Consider the following 22,042-nt stretch of genomic DNA (forward strand, 5'->3'; position numbering starts at 1 on the left):
ATCAGTAATTTTTAGAGATGGAGAACTTTTATCTGGTGATGCCGATTAGGATGTGGCGTTGGGGAGGGTAGCAGGGAGGGATGGAGGGGGACCTTTAAGATGCTTGGGCAACTGAGGAGGCAGGGTGTGGCTGGATCACCCAGGTAGATGCTGAACTCATCTAGGCCAGGGGTCCCCAACCTCTGGACCACAGACAGGTACCTCCTGTCAGATCAGCAGTGGCATCAGGTTAGAAATAAAGAGCACAATAAACGTGACGTGCTTGAATCATCCCCAAACCATCCCCCGGCCCCTGGTCTGTGGAAAAGTGGTCTTCCACGAAACCGGTCCCTGGTGCCAAAAAGGTTGGGGACTGCTGATCCATGCTTGCGACCAGAGTTCAGGAGATGGGGTGGAGAGGAAGGGAGCCATGCCCGGTCCTCACTGAAGAGGGGAGAGTGGCCAGGAGACAACAAGGATGAAGGCAGGAGGGAATGGTGGAATAAAGAGCACAAGCCCCAGCGGATGGCGTGTCCAACAGAGCCAGGGGAGCGGTCGTCTGAGAGCAGCATCAGGGAGCAAGAAGGGTGCCCTCCTGATCCTGAGGAAGGGCTGTGGGGGGATGTGAGCACCACCACGCCCTCCCCCAGGGGGTGCTCTGATGCACATTTCCTGTGCTGCGGGGAGACTGGCCCGCTGACCTGCTCCCCAGGGTGCCTCTCCTTGACTCCTGCTGTCCCTTCCGCCTGTAACCTCTGCCCTACCTTGGCTCCCCACCCCCCATTCCCAGCTCCCCAGTACCTGCCCTAATATCCAGCTGAAAATCAGCATCTCCAGGAAGGTTTCCCAGGTTTCCCTTGCCTTCTTATCACACTCATCAGATACTATCTTGATCTGCAGGCATTCATGTGATGTCTTATTTTACCAACACTATGAACTACCCGAGGGCGGGAGCGAGGCAGTTTATTCATCACTATCGCCCCATACCACCCAACACGGTGTCTTGGACACCAGTGATTTATAATTCTGTAAAAAGAAAGCAATGTAACAGTAAAACAAAAGGAGGTTTTATGATGAAATGTGGTAATTACAAATTATACTTAATGTAGGTATGCCTCTGAATAATCACATCTCGCAACTGAAAATTTAAAAAATTTTGATGTCTGAATTTTAATAGGTTTTTAACAAGTTTTTTGGTTTTAAAAAGCAGTGGAATCTTTTTTTTTTTTAAGTAGGGGATTTTAATAAGAGGTTGCAAATGGAAACACACAGCACTACATAAAATGTGAAAAGAGCCACTTTATTATAATCTTCGCTCATGCAATTTCTGAGCTGCTCAGTCCAATTAACACGGGGAACTCTTGGGGTCAGAGGTCAGCAAGGCTCGGTACTGTGGATTTCACTGAGCGGGGATAACCAATTGGTGTTTGTCTGACCTGGCCGCATGGCAGAGTCGTCCTGTGGAAGGATTGACTCTAGGCTATCCTGCTTATCTGTTGAAAAGGCAGGACGATGCTCTGGAAGCAGCTGCAATTTGAACTGACAGTTGCCCCATTTTCCTGCCATGCCCTATTTTAAGATTACCTAGTGGAGCTCAGGCAAAGCACAGAAACAAAGAAGAAATGAGGTCCTGCTGGTTTTGCCCAGATGTAGTTATTCGCCTGCACCATTGCTGCTCTGAAAGGTCTTTGGGCCCTGGGTGTGTCCACAGAGGGGCCTGCGCTCCAGGTCTTCCAATTACTCTGTAATCTGATCACAACCTTAGCATGAAAGGTTCCCTTGGTATCTCTAATTTTCTTGAAGAGATTTCTAGTCGTTCCCATTCTGTTGTTTTCCTCTATTTCTTTGCATTGATCACTGAGGAAGGCTTTCTTACCTCTTCTTGCTATTCTTTGGAACTAGGTAGCAAGAATCCACAGAAGAACTATACAAAAAAGATCTTCATGACCCAGATAACCATGATGGTGTGATCACTCACCTAGAGCCAGACATCCTGGAATGCAAAGTCAAGTGGGTCCTAGGAAGCATCACTATAAACAAAGCTAGTGGAGGTGATGGAATTCCAGTTGATCTATTTCAAATCCTAAAAGATGATGCTGTGAAAGTGCTGCATTCAATATGCCAGCAAATTTGGAAAACTCAGCCACAGGACTGGGAAAGTTCAATTTTCATTCGAATCCCAAAGAAAGGCAATGCCAAAGAATGTTCAAACTACTGCACAATTGCATTCATCTCACACACTAGCAAAGTAACACTCAAAATTCTCTAAGCCAGGCTTCAACAGTGTGTGAACCATGAACTTCCAGATGTTCAAGCTGGATTTAGAAAAGGCAGAGGAACCAGAGACCAAATTGCCAACTTCTGTTGGATCATCAAAAAAGCAAGAGAGTTCCAGAAAAATGTCTACTTCTGCTTTATTGACTATGCCAAAGCCTTTGACTGTGTGGATCACAACAAACTGTGGAAAATTCTTAAGAGATGGAGATAGCAGACCACCTGACCTGCCTCTTGAGAAACCTGTATGCAGGTCAAGAAGCAGCAGTTAGAACTGGACATGGAACAACTGACTGGTTCCAAATAGGAAAAGGAGATTGTCAAGGCTGTATATTGTCACCCTGCTTATTTTGCTTATATGCAGAGTACATCGTGCGAAATGCCAGTCTGGATGAAGCACAAGCTGGAATCAAGATTGTTGGGAGAAATATTAGTAACCTCAGATATGCAGATGACACCACCCTGGTGGCAGAAAGCGAGGAAGAACTAAAGAACCTCTTGATGAAAGTGAAAGAGGAGAGTGAAAAAGTTGGTTTAAAACTCATCATTCAGAAAACTAAGATCATGGCATCCAGTCCCATCACTTCATGGCAAACAGATGGGGAAACAGTGGAAACAGTGGCGGACTTTATTTTTTGGCTCTGAAGTCACTGCAGATGGAGACTGCAGCCATCAAATTAAAAGACGCTTGCTCTTTGGGAGAAAAGCTATGACCAACCTAGAAGCTTATTAAAAAGCAGAGACATTACTTTGTCAACAAAGGTCCGTCTAGTCAAAGCTATGGTTTTTCCAGTGGTCATGTATGAATGTGAGAGTTGGACTATGAAGAAAGCTGAGTGCTGAAGAATTGATGCTTTTGAACTGTGGTGTTGGAGAAGACTCTTGAGAGTCCCTTGGACTGCAAGGAGATCCAACCAGTCCATCCTAAAGGAGATTAGTCCTGAATATTCATTGGAAGGACTGATGCTAAAGCTGAAATTCCAATACTTTGGCCCCCTGATGAGAAAAACTGACTCATTGGAAAAGACCCTGATGCTGGGAAAGATTGAAGGCAGGAGGAGAAGGGGAAGACAGAATAAGATGGTTGGATGTCATCACCAACTCAATGGACATGAGTTTGAGTAAGCTCCAGGAGTTGGTGATGGACAGGGAAGCCTGGCGTGCTACAGTCTACTGGGTTGCAAAGAGTCGGAGACAACTGAGTGATTGAACTGATCACAAAGAAAACCTCTGGTTCAGCCTGGTGAGTTACCTGGTGGAATGTTCAGTTACACCAAGATGACCTCTTATAAAATACGAGTGAGTCCTGGGTCAACTTTGGGCTAGTCTGAGTTTCCTCTGTCCACGGAGAACTGCTTGTGTGTTTGTGTGTGTGTGTGTCAGCAGGAAAGAAAGATGCTTTCATCTGAAAAGCCGGCAGTCTGAAGCAATGGTGGGCTCATGTCCAGAGGTCAGCTCCAAAGATTCTGCTCAGTCATGAGTCTGTTTTTTTTTTAACTTTTTAATTTTGTATTGGAATATAGCTGATTACCGTTGTGGTAATTTCAAGTGCACAGCAAAGGGACTCAGCCATACACACACTAGTATCCATTCTCCCGCCAGGGGCTTCCCAGGTGGCTCAGCAGTAAAGAATCTGCCTGCCAATGCAGGAGCTTTGGGTTTCATCCCCGGGTTGGGAAGACCCCCTGGAGAAGGGCATGGCAACCCACTCTAGTACTCTTGCCTGGCTAAGCCCATGGACAGAGGAGCCTGGTGGGCCACAGTCCTTCGGGTCACAAAGAGTCAGACACAACTGAGCACACAGAGCGGCAACAGCACACTCTCCTCCAAACCTCCCTCCCATCCTGGCTGCCCCATAAAACCGAGCAGACTTCCCTGTGCTGAATGGTAGGAGAGAGCTTCTTATGTCTCTGTGTTCTTGCCCACCTGGAATAAAAGGAACCTACCGAGAGCTTTAAAGGTGCCACCCGTCCCTTGGTGTTGGGAGAGCCTGGTGAGCCAGGCTCTCTGTAGCTGGTTAGTCTGGTCATCAGCAGTGAGGTTATTTCCAGATGGCTGATGGCAGTTTCAATCTTCAGAGCCAGACTGGCCCTTGTTCACTGCCTGTCTTACCAAACCACCCTCCTCTGGATGATTTCAAGCCAGGCTGGGGATTGCTCACCACCCTGGTAACAGTACTCGCTTTCTTCTCTTGCTCAGGGGAGGAGTCCTGCTCCGGCTGCATCACTATGACTTCAACATGAGCATATTCCTAAAATGGTCTTGCGACTGTCAGTCTTCAAGCATTCATGGAGCGCTTAGCATGTGGTGGGCACTGGAAATGGAGTAACCACCAGGGCCTGCTCCTGAGTGACCCCCAGCCTGAGGAGGAGACAGACACGTGTCCTAAGGTGTGCTTGAGCCTGGAGAGTGGTATGGGGACACAGTGAAGGAACGAAAACAAAACCACTAGACCCCCCAGTAGCTGCTCGGAAGCTCTTCCCAAAGGAAGTGCTTGCAGAGTTGAGGGTCAGGCCACCAATGGCCTTGAGGGCCATCAGGGCCATCAAACACTTTGCTAAGGTGTTTGAACTTGATCCTAAGACAATGGGGAACAACTAGAGAACTTTTAAAAAATATATTTATTTATCTGGCTGCACTGGGTCTTAGTAGCGGCACACGGGACCTTTAGTTGCAGCATGTAGGACCTAGTTCCTTGACCAGGGATGGAACCTGGGCCCCCTGCATTGGGAACTCAGAGTCTTAGCCACTGGCCCACCAGGGAAGTCCCCACTAAAGAACTTTTAATAGCAGAGCGACACAATCTAATTTGCTTTTAGAAGGATCATTCTTACTGCTGCCTAGGACACTGGCCAGAAGGGTTGAGGTGAAGGTGAAATGGCCAGGAAAATGGCTCCTACAGTAATCCAGGCAAAAAGAAAAAAGGAAGATAGAGCTGTGTAAACGGAGGCGCTGGTGGACAGATCTCAAGACAGAGGAAGGTAAGACTCTCCAGCTCTGGTGTCTGACAGCTGTCAAATGTGAGAAGGAGAGGGCGGAGGAGTCTGAGGATCTCCAGAATTCTCCTGGGCAGAAAGAAGTTCAGGCAAAACAAACTCAAGCGAAGATTCTCACAGGTGTGCACCCGGCAAACCGTGGGCTGCGCATTCCATCGCCCTGACGTCCACGTCGGGTTCAAGATGTGGGGCGGAGGTGTGTAGTCACTCAGGGGCACCTCGAGGGCGCGGAATCTGCGCTAGAGTCAAGGGGGCGGTGGAGACAACACCTGGCCAGGTGTTAGGGATGACTCACAGCCTCCCAGGGTGGGGCAGTTGGAACGTGTGTGTGTGTGTGTGTGTGTGTTGTGTGTGTTGTGTGTGTGACCCGCCTCAGCTACACACAGCCCCCAGGCAGGATGGGAGGCCCAGCCCATGGGGAGTCTGGCAACACACAAGAAGAAGTTAGAGAAAATCAAAAGAATGCGTCACAGAACACATATGCCATGTGCTAAGCTGGCTGCTTCCGTGACACCACCAAGGGTGTCGGTAGGTTGACACTGACAGATTAATGGGAGAACAAACAACTCCCTGAGAGCCGTTTGAAAGAGGAGAGGCTCAAGGTTTTCACAGGCAGGAGAGGCTGAAGAGAAAGGTAGTGAAAGGAGGCGTGCAAATATACCCAGGTCGGAGGAAAACCCAAACGCAAAGCAAGCCAGCTGACTCATCATCCGAGAGCGAACGTTTGCAAGGAGCTGTCATGGGCAAAGCGCTGTAGTTTGGATTACGCAGGGCTGATTTCTGGGAAACAAAACCCCTTCCTGGCCCATGAGATCTTGTCTTATCTTTTGGACTTGACTGTAATCTGGAGCACTCTCCTAGTGGTTCAGTGGTAAAGAACCTGCCTGCAATGCAGGAGACGCAGGTTTGAACCTTGGATTGGGAAGATCCCCTGGAGAAGGAAATGGGAACCCACTCCAGTGTTTTTGCCTGGAAGTCCCACAGACAGAGGAGCCGGGCAGCCTATAGTCCATGGGGTCAGACACAATTTAGCAACTAAACAACAACATAATCTGGAGCAGTGCTGTTCCACAGGATTTCTGCAACAGTGTTAATGTCCTGTATGGCAGCCCTGGACCACGAGTGGCTACTGAGCCTGGAACTGCATTTACAATTTTATTTTAATTAATTTATATAGCCTCACGTGGCTTATGTCCACTGTATTAAACAGCACAGTTTTATGTTTTTGCTTCCTTCATGTATGAACACACATTCTGACTTTTTAAGCCACTGCAGATTACTCGAAGAGGCTTTACTTTTCATTTCAACCTCTCAAGTTTGTATGGATGATCATGAACAAAACAATTAAAAATGTTTGTGTTGGGGAGCCGCCTCCACACTTGAGTTTCCCTTGCCTTCTGGAAGGTTCAGGTGATCTCGTGGAGGTAAACATCGTGCTGAGCCAGGCCTGGGGCGGAGCCAGCTGTTGCTGGAGTCAGGTTCACCGCCTCCTTCCAGTGTCACGTTGGGTCCTTGTGGCGTGGGATCTAGACATCGAGCTGCTCAGTTGCTGATGCTGGGAGGAGGATAATCCTATTCCTGTCAGCAAGGGGTGCTCTTGAAAAACTGAGGGCTGGTCACCTTCTTTGCCGATCCTGTAAATATTGCGTGCGTCCTCAATCCTTGACATTTGTGCTTTTGGAAGTTCCCGTCTGGCACGGATGCAGGGTCTTAGAAGATGAGAAGGGTCCACGATGACTTTCTCCATTGAAGGTTCCTGTCACCCAGTCAATTTCACCATTTTCTGTGGGGGGACTGGGGCTCCTGACCCTTCTCTGTGAAGTCTTGAGAGGCTTAGGGTTAATATCCTGGTGTCCCTGTCATCACAGCAGGCTCCTCTGGGCCATCAGTGTCCTGGGGACACTGTTTCCTGTTTATACTGAGAGACTGCTTTGCTTTTTATATTCTTTTTTTTTTTTTGATGTGGATCATTTTAAAAGTCTTTATTGAATTTGTTACAATATTGTTTCTGTTTTACGGCTTGGCTTTTTGGTGGCAAGAAATGTGGAATCTTAGCTCTGCTCCCAGGGACGGAACCTGCACCCCCTGCATGGAAGCACAGTCTTAGCCACTGGACCGCCATGGACGTCCCTGCTTTGCCCTTTAATCTACTAAATCATCCAAGGTCTCGTTGGTTCTGCGGAGCTGCTATTTATTTCCCTGTTAAATTCTAATTTGATTAAACAGCTCAGAAGGTTGTAGGTAACTTTGCAAAGGGACTAAAATTAAGTTGCTACATTAGGTTGGCTTTTAGACATGTGGCCTGGGACCAGGCTGAGGGGAAAGAAGGCACTCCAGAAGCCTCAGGAGCTGCTCCTCCATACATAAGTGTTGGAGCATCATGTGCAGAAATAGCTGGACACCAAGGCAATTTATTATGAATCTAATGTTCGTATGACACTTGAGAGGCTCACTCATTCTTACAGTGATCCCATGAGATAATAGCATAATAATAAGGATCTCCTTGATGGGAAATTGAAGTGCTTAGAAGTAAAGTGCTTTGTCTGAATTTGCACTGTAATGAGGGGCAGAGCTGGCCCTCGATGGTAAGTGTTCTTTGTACTGTGTCACATCACTAACTTAAATGCATTTAGGAGAAGCCACTTTATTTATTTATTTTGGTAATTTTTAAAAATTGAAGTGTAGTTGATTTACAGTGTTGCATTAATTTCGGCTGCACAGCAAAGCGGTTCAGTTATACAGACATTCTTTTTTTATATTCTTTTCCATTATGGTTTATCACAGTATATTGAATAGAGTTCACTGTTTTATACAGCAGGACCTTGTTGCTTATCCATTCTATTTATAATGGCTTACATCTGCTAACCCCGACCTCCCACTCCATCCCTCCCCCAAACCTCTTCCCGTTGGCAACCACAAGTCTGTTCTTTATGTACGTGAGTCTTTTTCTGTTTCATAGATAAATTCATTTGTGTCATATTTTAGATTTCACATATAAATGATATCATATGGTATTTGCCTTTCTCTTTCTGACTTTATTTAGTATAATAGTCTCTAATTGTATCCATGTTGCTGCAAATGGCATTATTTTATTTTGTTAATGGCTGAGTAGTATTCCATCATATATATGTACCACATCATTTTTATCCATTCATCTGTTGATGGATATTTAGGTTATTTCCATACCATGGCTATTGTGAATAGTGCGGCTATGAGCATAGGTGTGCATGTGTATTTTTGAGTTTCAATTTTGTCTGGGTAAATGCCCAGGAGGGGGATTGCTGGATCATATGGTTATTCTATTTTTAGTTTTCTAGGGAACCTCCACAGTGTTTTCTATAGTGGCTACACCAACTTCCATTCCCACCAACAGTGCAGAAGGGGTCCCTTTTCTAGAAGGTGCTGCTTTAAAGACCAGCTCAGCACAGGCTTGCCGAAGATTGCTTTATCTTTGATTTAGACTGAGCACCAAGCCTCAGGAGTAAGGAGGTTGGGCCATAAGGGAAGGGTTACCATGTTAGCTGCGCATTTGGGGATCTGCCCACCCCCCAGGCAGGTGCTTGGAAATGATTTCTTGATACTGTAGCTATTCAGTTCAGTTTAGTTCAGTTGCTCAGTCGTGTCCGACTCTTTGCAACCCCATGAATCGCAGCACGCCAGGCCTCCCTGTCCGTCACCAACTCCCGGAGTTCACTCAGACTCAAGTCCTATAGCTATTACTTAATGGCAAATGCCTCACTTATTCCAGGCCCATCAGCATTGTGATGGCCTGAGACTGAGTTAAGGAATGAACGAGTAATGGAAATTGTAATACAAGTGTCAAAATGAGGTGGTGGCATGCCTTACCTCATGATTGTACAGTTGGAAAAATTCCCATGGATTAAGCCATCCACTCTCTCTGAATCAGGGAATGAACTTTCCTTCTCCAATCTGAGGTGAAACCTCCCTTCGAGTTTGCAGCCATAGCCACCTTCACAAGGATATTACTCAGGGGAGTGTTCTCCTAAGGAAGAGGACTTGGATTGGGTTCACGCTATCTCATTGGACTGTATCTTTCTCCTGCCCCTTTCTTTGCTTTTTTCTCTTTTAAAAATATTTGTTACATTCTTTTTCTCTTTAAAAAATATTTGTTATATTCTAATTAAAAAATAATTTTATTTATTTATTTTTGGCTGTGCTGGGTCTTCGTTGCTGCTCGGGCTTTTCTCCAGTTGCGGAGAGCAGGGGCCACTCTTCGTTGCAGTGCACGGGCTTCTCACTGAGGCGGCTTCCCTTCTTGCGGATAACAGGCTCTAGGCACGTGTACTTCTAGCTGCAGCTCCAGGGTCTCTAGAGCTCAGGCTCAATGGCTGTGGCGCATGGGCTTAGTTGCTTTGCGGCATGTGGAATCTTCCTGGATCAGGGATTGAACCTGCATCTCCTGCATTGGCAGGTGGATTCTTTACCACTGAGCCATCAGGGAAGCCAGCTTCATCTGTATTTACAGCCACTCCCCCTGGGCTTGCATGACCGCCTGAGTTCCGCCTCCTGTCAGATCAGCAGTGGCATTAGACTCTCATGGGAGCATGAACCCTACAGTGAAATGCACATGCGGGGATCTAGGTTATGTGGAGAAGGAAATGGCAACCCACTCCAGTATTCTTGCCTAGAGAATCCTGTGGACAGAGGAGCCTGGTGGGCTGCTGTCCATAGGGTCGCACAGAGTTGGACACGACTGAAGCAACTTAGCATGCATGCATGCATTGGAGAAGGAAATGGCAACCCACTCCAGTATTCTTGCCTGAAGAATCCCAGGGACAGAGGAGCCTGGTGGGCTGCCATCTATGGGGTCGCACAGAGTTGGACACGACTGAAGCGACTTAGCAGCAGCAGCAGGAGGTTATACACTCCTGATCAGAATCTAATGCTTGATGGTTTGAGGTGGAGCTGAGGTGGTGATGCTAGCTACTGCTGTAAATACAGATTATTATTAGCAGAGAGGTTTGACTGCACAGAGACCATAGTAAATTCCACCGATTCTGCATTATGGTGAGTTGTATAATTATTTACTATACATCATAATGTAATAATAATAGAAATAAAGTACATAATAAACGTAATATGCCTGACTCATCCCCCCAAACCATCCCCTTCCCCTGAGTCCGTGGAAAAATTGTCTTCCACAAAACTGGTCGCTGGTGCCAGAAAGCTTGGGGACTGCTAACATAAGGGTTCTCTGGCTTCACTTGTACCAGGCAGAAGTCAAAAGATGGAGTGAGGAGTGATTAGCATTATGAGCACACAAGCCAGATGGCTGTTGAGAAGGATGCCTTGAGTTACATCTCCCCTCACCTTGCCCTGCCTGCACTTTTGATCCAGAGGCAACCCCCTCCAAGATCCTCCAAGGAATGTCTGTAATACAGGGAGTGAAGCAGAGGTGAAATTCACTGTGGAAAACTCGAATTTTGTCACTTTTTTTTTTTAACCTTGTAAATCAACCCTTTAATTTTCCTTTAATTAAATACTACTTTGTAGGATAAAATGTTCCCACATTTATTGCCAATCCAATGTTTTGTGATGAATGATTTAGAGAATCTATCTTGGTACTTAGGTCCTTATGTGTGTGTGTGTTCAGTCATGTCCAGCTCTTTGCGACCCCATGGACTGTAGTCTGCCAGGCTCCTCTGTCCGTGGAATTCTCCAGGCAAGGAATACTGGAGTGGGTTTTCATTTCCTTCTTCACATAAGTCCTTAGCTTATTAATAAATAGGGTTATGACTGCCCTCATTATTTATAATATGAATAAATTCAATAAAAATTGATATAACTTTATAGGTTTGTAAGAAATATTAATTGGGTTAACCACTATTATTTTTTCTGCTTTAAAAAAAATACTTTTTATTTTGTATTGGGGTATAGCCGATTAACAAATAATGTGATAGCTTCAGGTGAACAGCAAAGGGACTCAGTTATACATATATATGTATCCATTCCCTTACAAGTTCAGTTCAGTTCAGTTGTTCAGTCGTGTCCGACTCTTTGTGACTCCATGAACCACACCACGCCAGACCTCCCTGTCCATCACCAACTCCCGGAGTCTACCCAAACCCATGTCCATCGAGTTGGTGATGCCATCTAATCATCTCATCCTTTGTCATGCCCTTCTCCTCCCACCTTCAATCTTTCCCAGTATCAGGGTCTTTTCAAATGAGTCAGCTCTTTGCATCAGGTGGCCAAAGTTGGAGTTTCAGCTTCAACATCAGTCCTTCCATGAACACCCAGGACTGATCTCCTTTAGGATGGACTGGTTGGATCTCCTTACAGTCCAAGGGACTCTCAAGAGTCTTCTTCATCACCACAGTTCAAAAGCATCAATTCTCCGGTGCTCAGCTTTCTTTATGGTCCAACTCTCACATCCATACATGACCACTGGAAAAACCATAGCCTTGACTAGACGGACCTTTGTTGGCAAAGTAATGTCTCTGCTTTTGAATATGCTGTCTAGGTTGGTCATAACTTTCCTTCCAAGGAGTAAGCATCTTTTAATTTCATGGCTGCAGTCACCATCTGCAGTGATTTTGGAGCCCAGAAAAATAGTCAGCCACTATTTCCACTGTTTCCCCATCTATTTCCCATGAAGTGATGGGACCAGATGCCATGATCTTCGTTTTCTGAATGTTGAGCTTTAAGCCAACATTTTCACTCTCCTCTTTGACTTTCATCAAGAGGCTCTTTAGTTCTTCATTTTCTACCATAAGGGTGGTGTCATCTGCATATCTGAGGTTATTGATATTTCTCCCGGCAATCTTGATTCCAGCTTGTGCTTCCTTCAGCCCAGCGTATCTCATGATGTACTCTGCACATAAGTTAAATAAGTAGGGTGACAATATACAGCCTTGACGTACTCCTTTTCCTATTTGGAACCAGTCTGTTGTTCCATGTCCAGTTCTAAACTCCCCTCCTATTCAGGTGCCACATAAAGTTGAGCAGAGTTACATGTGCTTTACAGTAGGTCCTTGTTGATTATCCATTTTACATGTAGCAGTGTTTTGTCGCTCTTCCTGATAGAGAAGGTGCAGCCTGGAAGGCACTTGTACGACAGTGAAAATTGAAAATGTCAGTTGCGTCTGACTCTTGGCAACCCCATGGACTGTAGCCCATCAGGCTCCTCTGTCTATGAAATTCTCCAAGCAAGAATACTGCAGTGGGTAACCATTGCCTTCTCCAGGAGATCTTCCCAACCCAGGGATAGAACCTGGGTCTCCTGAAATGCAGACAGATTCTTTACTGTCTGAGCCATCAGGGCAGCCCTGGCACTTGTACAATCAATACCCAAGCCCTTGGGACAGCATCATCTGGAAAAAATCGGGAGTATTCAGTCATGTTTTGAGTTCTCTGGCATACCGAGGTGCCGTGACACAAAGCCAACATGAAAAATCCTGTCCTTGGGCTTTAGAAATTGCCAGTTTTATGCATTTCACCACATATTTTTGTCTTTATTTCATAATTACTTTTATATGTACAACTGTGTCCTTTTTTAGATGTGGTCTGAGTGTTTTGCAATGCTGTCTTAAAGCAGCAGTCCCCAATCTTTTTGGCACCAGGGACCAGTTTCGTGGAAGACAATTTTCCCACAAATCGGGGGCGGGGGGATGGTTTCAGGACGATTCAAGCACATTACACTTATTGTGCACTGATTTCTATTATTATTACATCAGCTCCACCTCAGATCATTAGGGATTAGATCCCGGAGGTTGGGGATGCCTGCCTCAAAGAATGAGTAATTTTTACAGCATGAAACTTCAAGTCCTAGAATATCCCAAATGCATGTGTTGCCGTGCAAAATGGCCAAGACTCTGCACGTGAGACTTTGCATGAAAATAGAAGAAGAACCCAGCTGCCTATTTGTTTAGTAATTCCAGTCTAGGAAGATTGCTACATGCTACTGTTTGAAATTACGTTACTTTTTTTTTTTTTTTTCATCTGTCCTTGATTTTTGTTTCTAAGTGCAAAACTGGGAGAATTTATCTTAATGCTAAAAATGTGTTGGTCTAGCCAAACTAGATTTAAGTTTTGGATTAATCTCACTCCATAAGTTTAATCAGCACCAGGCATTTTATTTGGTCCTTGACTAACAGGAAAAGATGGTCTTCCCTGGTGGCTCAAGTGGAAATGAATGTGCCCGCCAATGAAGATGTGGGTTTGATCCCAGGTCGGGAAGATCCCCTGGAGTAGGAAATGGCAACCCACACCAGCATTCTTGCCTGGGAAATCCCTTGGACAGAGGAGCATGATGGGCTACCATCCATGGGGTCACAAAAGAGTCAGACACAACTTAATGACTAAACAATAACAACCAGCAGGAAAAGATGCAGGCGGCGTGTTCTTCTCAGAGCTGCCAATATTGTGAGGTAGTTTCTTTCACCTTCGGGCTTCAGGTGGAATGTTTTATTGTGCAATTTTATGTTCCTTAATAGGGAGTATAGGTCTCTCCCAGGGATATATCCATAATCATCAATCACTGATGTTTTTAAGGTGTCCTTTGAACATTAAATAACTGCTATGTGAATGTCCTAGATTAGAGAAGAAATCCCAACAAGAACTTGATTGATATCAGGTATCCAGGATCTATCTCAGGGATCCACACTACTGATAGAAAAGAGAGTCCATCCTCCAGAGTATATTTTAGGCATAAAATATTAAATAAGAATTCATAAAAGGCATATACTCATCTTAAATCAATTCTCCATACTAACAACCGGTATTGAATGCAGCCTGCGGTATTCAGTGCTTACATAGGATAAGTAAAACCTTACACAGATAAGATCTTAAACATGAAATATGATCATACAGCTCAGTGGTTCAGAGCCACCCTCTCAGGGGTCAGACTGCCTGGAAAGGAATCTGTGTGTGTGTGTGTGTGTGTGTGTGTGTGTTAGTTGCTCAGTTGTGTCTGACTCTCTGTGACCCCATAGACTAGCTCATCAGGCTCTTCTGTCCATGGAATTCTCCAGGCAAAGATAGTGGAGTGGGTTGCCATTTCCTTTTCCAGGGGAAGAAGGATCTTTCTGACCTGAAGATCTGGGGGATCTTCCTGACTCAGGGGTCAAACCCGGGTCTCCTGCATTGCAGGTGGATTCTTTACTGTTTGAGCCACCAGGGCATACTGGCTGTGAAATCTTAGGTAAACTTCCTTAATTTTTCTAAGGCTCAGTTTTCTCATCTATAAAATGAGGCTATAACCTGCAAAGAGATTTATGAGAATTCAATAAATGAATAGGTAAAAGCGCCTCGCATGGTACTGGAACATTGTAATCACTCAAGTGATGGTAACTATTACTACTGTTGTTATCATTTTCATGTTGCTGTTATGTTGGAGTGGTCTAGAGGCTAAGTCATGTCCGACTCTTTGCAACCCCGTGGACTGTAGCCCACCAGGCTCTTCTGTCTATGTGATTTTCCAGGCAAGAATACTGGAGTGGGTTGCCATTTCCTTCCCCAGGGGATCTTCCCCACCCAGGGATTGGACCTGGGTCTCCTGCTTTGCAGGCAGATTCCTGATCTTATTTTATTTATTTATATTTATTTTTGGCTGCACCGGGTCTTTGTCGCAGTACACAGGCTTCTCACTGCGGTGGCTTCTCTTGTGGCCGTAAGCTCTGGGTGCTCAGGCTTCAGGAGTTGCAGCACGAGGGCTGGGGGTTCTGGCACGCAGGTTTTGTTGCCCCGAGGCATGTGGAGTCTTCCCACACCAGGGATCGAACCCGTATCCCCTGCTTTGGCAAGTGGATTCTTTACCACTGGACCACCAGGGAAGTTCCTATATTGGTCTCATTATTTATTAGTATCATCCAGACAAAAATACTTGAACAATTTCTAGTTATTACATGATGCAATTATTACTGCATTTTACTCTATTTGAAATAAAATCTATACTAAGCAATGCAATGGGTAAGATCATAAGCCTGCATATATATGTCTCTATATAGACAGATCAAGTAGGCATAGCTATAGGTATGTAGATATAGTATGATACTGCACTTTAGAAGGCCCAGTGCTTCCAACTCTTAAACAGTCGCAGCATTTCTGATTTGGATGATACCTCTCCACTGGACCCTTTATGTATAGGAAAGAAGAGTGAGACTCAACAGGGTAAAGAGGGAGGGTCACACAGCAGAGGAGGAGCAGGCATGGTGGGGGTGGTAGCCAGGATGAGAGTTTCTCCCGCTGTCTCTCCCCGCCCTGCCCTTTGAAATTCTTAAACATCATGCACACAGACACACAGACACACAGACACACACACACCCCCTCTGCAGCAAAAAAAGTGTCTCCCAGAGTTCGAAGTACCTGTTTGGAAGATGACCCGCTTGAAAACCGGGATCTCTCAAAATTTGTCTCTTGCCCCCAAAATTGATCTCGTTTCTTCTCATTTGGATCTCTTTTGTATTCCTGTCGTCTTAGACAAGCCTGAAGAATAACAACAAAAATGTTTCTTTGGCTTAGGTCTACAACTGGCTCTGATAACCTTATGCTTGGAATTCCTATTATGAGGAACATGCAATATAGACGTCCATATCTAAGTGTTCACCAATACCTCTTATCAGGTGTAAAGATACCCAGGCATCATTTCCTCCTCTCTTTGCCCCAAATGCCAGGTCAAGAATATTAGCTGCTGCCTTAACAAATTCAAACAACAGAGGCATTTTGTCAAGTACTTACCCCAAAGCTGCCTTTTAGAGCTGCCTTCTAGCTCTTTCTAGTACACTGTATTTACTTCTCTTTCTGTTCTCAGCCTCCCTTTTTTAAAAAACTGAAGTATGGTTAATTTACAACAGTGTGTTAGTTTCAGGTATACAGCAAAGTGATTCAGGTATACACACACACACACACACACACACACACACACACATATTCTTTAGATTCTTTTCCATTATAGGTTATTACAAGATATTGAATATGGTTCCCTGTGCTATACAACAGGTCCTTGTTGTTTATTTTACATATAATAGTGTGTATCTGTTGAAGAAGGCAATGGCACCCCACTCCAGTACTCTTGCCTGGAAAATCCCACGGACGGAGGAGCCTGGTAGGCTGAAGTCCATGGGGTCACTAAGAGTCGGACACGGCTGAGCGACTTCACTTTCACTCTTCACTTTCATGCACTGGAGAAGGAAATGGCAACCCGCTCCAGTGTTCTTGCCTGGAGAATCCCAGGGACAGGGGAGCGTGGTGAGCTGCCATCTATGGGGTCGCACAGAGTCGGACACGACTGAAGCGACTTAGCAGCAGTAGCAGCAGCAGTGTGTATCTGTTAATCCCCAAACTCCTAATTTATCCCTCCCCTCGTTCTTATTCTCTTCATTCTCCTCATGCTCACCTCCATTGCTCTATATCCCCTTGGGTCAGATTCCAAGTTACAGGGTAAGAATTCTGTAGATTTCTAGCTACAGGATAAGAATTTTCACACATGAGAACTTTAGCACATCGCTGTTCCTTCCACTTGGAATACCTTTCACAGCACGCTCTCTTGGCAAACCCTGCTTATCTGCTAAGAACCAGCTCACAGGGTATCTCATCCCTGTAGTTTCTACCCTGACTCAGGGTATATTCTTCCCCAGCCCTATTAATTGCTCCTGTATACATACGTGACTTGAATTATGCAACTTTTCCACTATTGTATTTAGTTGTTTTATTTTTTGAGCCTGTTTCTACTGCTGATCAGCAAGAAATCCTGAGGGTAAAGACCATGTCTTTTGAATTCTCCAGCATCTAGCACTTAATGTTAGCTAAATTTCCTTTTTGTTTTGGAGGGAACTATCTATTCCCAAATGCAAAAATAAATAAAACAACCAAAGAATTGTTCCATTTTTAAAAACAAAATTTAGTACCAAGATATTTCTCTTCCAGTATTAGGACTGAACAAAACCCAAGGCCATTGTGTTCTATGGGCATGTCAATGGATTTTTTGTGTTTTTTTGAGGTATAGTTGATGTACAATGCTGTGTTAGTTTCAGTGTACAACAGAGTAATTCAGATATATGAATCACTTTTTTCAGATTCTTTTCCCATACAGGTTATTACAAAATCCTGAGTATAGTTCCCTGTATATAGTAGGTACTTGTTGATTATCTATTTTATATGTAGTAGTGTGTATATCGGAGAAGGCAATACTCCACTCCAGTACTCTTGCCTGGAAAATCCCATGGACAGAGGAGCCTAGTAGGCTGCAGTCCATGGGGTCGCTAAGAGTCGGACATGACAGAGCGACTTCACTTTCACTTTTCACTTTCATGCACTGGAGAAGGAAATGGCAACCCACTCCAGTGTTCTTGCCTGGAGAATCCCAGGGACGGCGGAGCCTAGTGGGTGCCGTCTATGGAATCACACAGAGTCGGACACGACTGAAGTGACTTATTAGCAGCAGCAGTGTGTATATATTAATTCCAACTCCTAATTTATCCCTCCCTCGCTTCCCCTTTGGTAGCCATAAATTTGCTTTCTATGTCTGTGGGTCTATTTCTGTTATGTATATAAGTTCATTTGTGTCTTTTTTTTTAAGATTCTACACATGAGTGATGTTCATAAGATAGTTATCTTTATCTGGCTTTTCAATTTTTATTTATTTTTGCATAGTGCTTTTGGTGTATCTAAGGCCACTTTTCATAACCCAAGGAAACAAAGGCTTTCTCCTATTTTTTTCCTAAAAGTTTTATAGTTTTACATACAGATCTATAATCTGGAATTAACTTTATATATGACATGAAGGGCTTCCCTAGTGGCTCAGTTGGTAAAGAATCTGCTTTCAGCCCAGGAGACTGGGTTTAATCCCTGGGTCTGGAAGATCCCCTGGACAAGAAAATGGCAACCCACTCCAGTATTCTTGCCTGGAAAATCCTATGGACAGAGGAACCTGGCGGGCTACAGTCTGTGGGGTTGCAAGAGTGAGACAAAATTTAGTGCTAAACCACCACCATGATGTGAAATATGCATGCTAAGTGACTTCAGTCGTGTCTGACTCTTTTCAATCCTATGGACTGTAGCCCACTAGGCTTCTCTATCCATGGGATTCTCCAGGCAAGAATACTAGAGTGGGTTGCTGTGCCCTTCTCCAGGGGACCTTCTGCAACTCAGGGATGGAACCTGCATCTCCTGCATTGGCAGGTGGGTTCTTTACCAGTAGTGCCACCTGGGAAGCCCTATATGAAGTATGGACCCCGATTTATTTCTCTTCTCTTCTCATCTCTTCCTCCTTCCCTTCCTCCCTTTGTATATGGTTTCCCTTCCAATTGTTTCATCATCACTTTTTAAAAATAATTTTACTTATTTATTTTTGGTTGTGCTGGGTCTTCGTTGCTGTGCTGGCTTTCTCTAGTTGCAGCGAGCGGGGACACTCTCTAGTTGTGGTGTGCAGGCTTCTCATTGCAGTGGCTTCTATTGTTGCAGAGCATGGGCTCCAGGGCTCGAGGGTTCCTGGGCTCTGGAGCACAGGCTCAACAGTTGTGGTGTACCGTTTTAGCTGCTCCATGGCACGTGGCATCTTCCCTGATCAGGGATCAAACCCATGTCCCCTGTACTGGCAGGTGGATTCTTTACCATTGAGCTGCCAGGGAAGCCCTCAACTGACATTTTAAATACTGCAAAATAGCAACACTTCTTGCAGAATTTCTATAGGTCCAATAACTGAACTCACCTTTGTCCTGCCAGAGCCGAATTATCCACTGCTATAGTAAAGAAATGCAGCATAAAGACAATCTTATTTCTAAACGAGGCTTGACATCTCCCTTTTCCTGCCTGGGTAAAGAAAGGAAAGATTCCTTCCACATCTTTTTCCCTCTGTTAGAAAATGCATCTCCTTCCTTGAAGGACTTGCCAGAATTTCATGGCCAAGGGGAAAGCCAGTATTCTGCCACAAGGTTAAGAGTAGAAATGACCTGATATTAACAAAACATTTACCACTTGGACTTGGGAACAGAGAATCAGTTACACCGTGCTTCACAACTGATTGGCAGGTGAAGCACTGGTTTCAGAGTTCATCTACAGCGGCCAGGTGGCACCTGCAGCAAGGTGAATCCTGGATACTTATAAGAAAGGTATCATTTTACCCCTCCTTGCTTGGAAAGGGAGAACACTCCAAAATGGAGGAATTTTTCCCCTTGTTTTTGTTCAGTCTCCAAGTTGTGTCCAACTGTTTGCGACCCCATGAACTGCAGCACGCCAGGCTTCCCTGTCCTTCACTATCTCTAAGAGTATGCTCAAACTCTTGTCCATTGAGTTGGTGATACCATCCAAACATCTCATCCTCTGTCTCTCCTTCTCCTCCTGCCCTCAATCTTTCCCAGCATCAACGTCTCTTCCAGTGAGTTGGCTCTTTGCATCATGTGGCCAAAATATTGGAGCTTCAGCATCAGTTCTTTTCAGTGAATATTCAGAGTTGATTTCCTTTTGGATTGACTGATTTGATCCCCTTGTTGTCCAAGGGACTCTCAAGAGTCTTCTCCAGCACCATAGTTCAAAAGCATCAACTCTTCAGCACTCAGCCTTCTTTATGGTCCAACTCTCACATCTGTACATGACTACTGGAAAAACCATAGCTTTGACTATTTGGACCTTTGTCGGCAAAGTGATGTCTCTGCTTTTTAATACACTGTCTAGGTTTGTCATAGCTTTTCTTCCAAGGAGCAAGCATCTTTTAATTTTGTGGATGCAGGCACCATCTGCAGTGATTTTGGAGCCCAAGAATATAAAATCTGTCACTGTTTCCACTATTTCCCCATCTATTTGCCATGAAGTGATGGGACTGGGTGCCATGATCTTAGTTTTCTGAATGTTGTGTTTGAAGCCAGACTTTTCACTTTCCTCTTTCACCCTCATCAAAAGGCTCTTTAGTTCCTCTTTACTTTCTGCCGTTAGAATGGTATTTTCTGCTTATCTAAGGTTGTTGATATTTCTCTCAGCAATCTTGATTTCAGCCCTTGGTTTGTTATTTTCAAAAATGATGCCATATATTCAATAAATAGCTAAGCCTTTTAAATAATTCTGAACAGTGTTTGTTTTAATAAATAATTTAAATAAGAACACCACCACCCCCAATACTGAATAGTAACTATAATAAGTTAAACAGACACCAAATGATAGAATAAACCAAGCTAAAACTAAAAAGAGTCAGCTGGAGAGGTCAGTAAAGTCCAACTAAATATGGGCCTCTTTTTCCCTATTTCTTTACGATGAGTGGTGGAGCTCCTGTTGGGGGCAGGGGAGCCCCAGCCTGTAGTATTGTTTCCTGGAGCCTCAGAGGTCTCTGTTACCCTAAAGGCTGGGGAAGGAAATGCTGATGGGCTGAAAGTGGAGGAGCCCGTATTAGCAACTGCATGCAGGACCGAGGCAGATTTTGTGGGATGAACAGAATTCTTGTGGGCTGAGTGTTTTTTGAAACTTCTCTCCAAGAATGCCTGCGACTTAAACATTTCTTTACTAAAAGGGGAGGAGGAATAGAATGATTTGCAATGTTGAGAAAAAAATGTTTTTCCCCTCTAGTTCTCCCCCTCCCTCCACCTTCTCTCATAGAGGAGCAGAAGAAACCAGTGGCAAGGTAGGTACTTTCTAATTTTAATCTTGAAACAGCCAAGCAATCTTTCCATGTAAATCAAACACTAGTCCTCTCCAAGTTACAGTTTTGCTAAGAAGGGGACATGGGGACAGAGCTAAGTTTGGACTTCCAGTCCTAGAAACAGCAAGAATCTGGCCATACCCCCCAGCCCTACCCAGGGACCAGTTTTCTTGTTATTTGTACATGTGAATGATCTTTTGTTGTTGTTTTCTGATGTTGATGCGGTTTCTGCTTGGAGGGTCCTGAAGGGATAGGGGCTGAGGAGTGTGAAATTCCCAGGATGGGGAGAAGGAAAAGATTTGTAATTCATCGTCACCAGGGGCTCCCCTTATCCTGGGACTTTATTTCTCTTTCAGTTTCATGTGTCTGGAGCTAGAGTGCTATAAATAAGTTTCTGTTCTTGTGGCAAGAACTGGCTGAGTCTTGAAGTGGAGGCTCCAGGTAACGCCTTGTTTCTTCTTTCTGGGGAGAATCGGGGCTTCTTCCTTCGCTCCTCTTTGGTGTCGCACCCGCTGGACCCCCAAACCCATCCTTCTGACTGTAACACGTGCTCAGGTTGCCTTCTGTGCAGAAGGTACCACTGTGGGGCCGGAAAACAAACGTGCCTGTGTGCCTGTGGGGGACGATGTGGGCTTTGTGATTCACTGTAACTCAGTATTGGTAAACACAATGGGACCCAGCTCTGCCACTTTCTAGCACTGTGACCTTGGGCAAGCTCCATAGATTCTTGCTTCTCTCATCTTTGGGATGGAGGTGTCTCTGTGCTGCAAGACTGCAGGGAGAGCCTGAGGGACTGTTGGTAAGATGCTTAGCAAGCAGAGTGATTGGCTCGCTGTAGCATTCAGTAAAACTTAGCATCATCACCATCTACCACCACCATCACCATCATCGTCACCACTACCATCTTCATCGTAGTCTTAATCAACTTCTAATTGTTTCCAATCCCACGTCTGGGTGTACTCCTTTTTTCTAAAGTCTGCTCTTGCCAAATAATGTGACTCCAATCTTGGCTGTGGAAGAAGAAAGACTCTTCTTGCAGACCTGACGTTCATCCTTGTTTATCTGCCCCAGAAGCAGAGGTCGGCTTGCTAAGCCCACCCATCCCCTCAGCAGCCAACTGAGGAACTCCCACTCCCAGTCATGCAGGCTACCTCTGTAAACCACTTGCTTCAGAATTACAGCTTTCTGAACCCACAGGGATGCTCAA

At 44.9% G+C, this 22,042-nt stretch overlaps 1 protein-coding gene across 9 annotated transcripts in view; it reads right to left on the minus strand.

Moving 5' to 3' along the window:
* The window catches only part of MARCHF10 (membrane associated ring-CH-type finger 10), a 103,838-nt gene that overhangs the window by 66,602 nt on the left and 15,194 nt on the right, over positions 1–22,042 (minus strand). For all 9 annotated transcript variants that reach the window (XR_011562105.1, XR_011562104.1, XM_070773728.1 and 6 more), the window contains exon 3: positions 15,576–15,695. Coding sequence is in view for 7 of the 9 variants with exons in the window: in XM_070773728.1 (XP_070629829.1) it covers positions 15,576–15,695 (120 nt within the window). In the remaining 2 variants the exon portion in view is untranslated. The remainder of the gene's footprint in view (positions 1–15,575; positions 15,696–22,042) is intronic.

This window comes from Bos indicus, chromosome 19 (genome assembly GCF_029378745.1).
Source record: "Bos indicus isolate NIAB-ARS_2022 breed Sahiwal x Tharparkar chromosome 19, NIAB-ARS_B.indTharparkar_mat_pri_1.0, whole genome shotgun sequence".
Lineage (NCBI taxonomy): Eukaryota > Metazoa > Chordata > Mammalia > Artiodactyla > Bovidae > Bos > Bos indicus.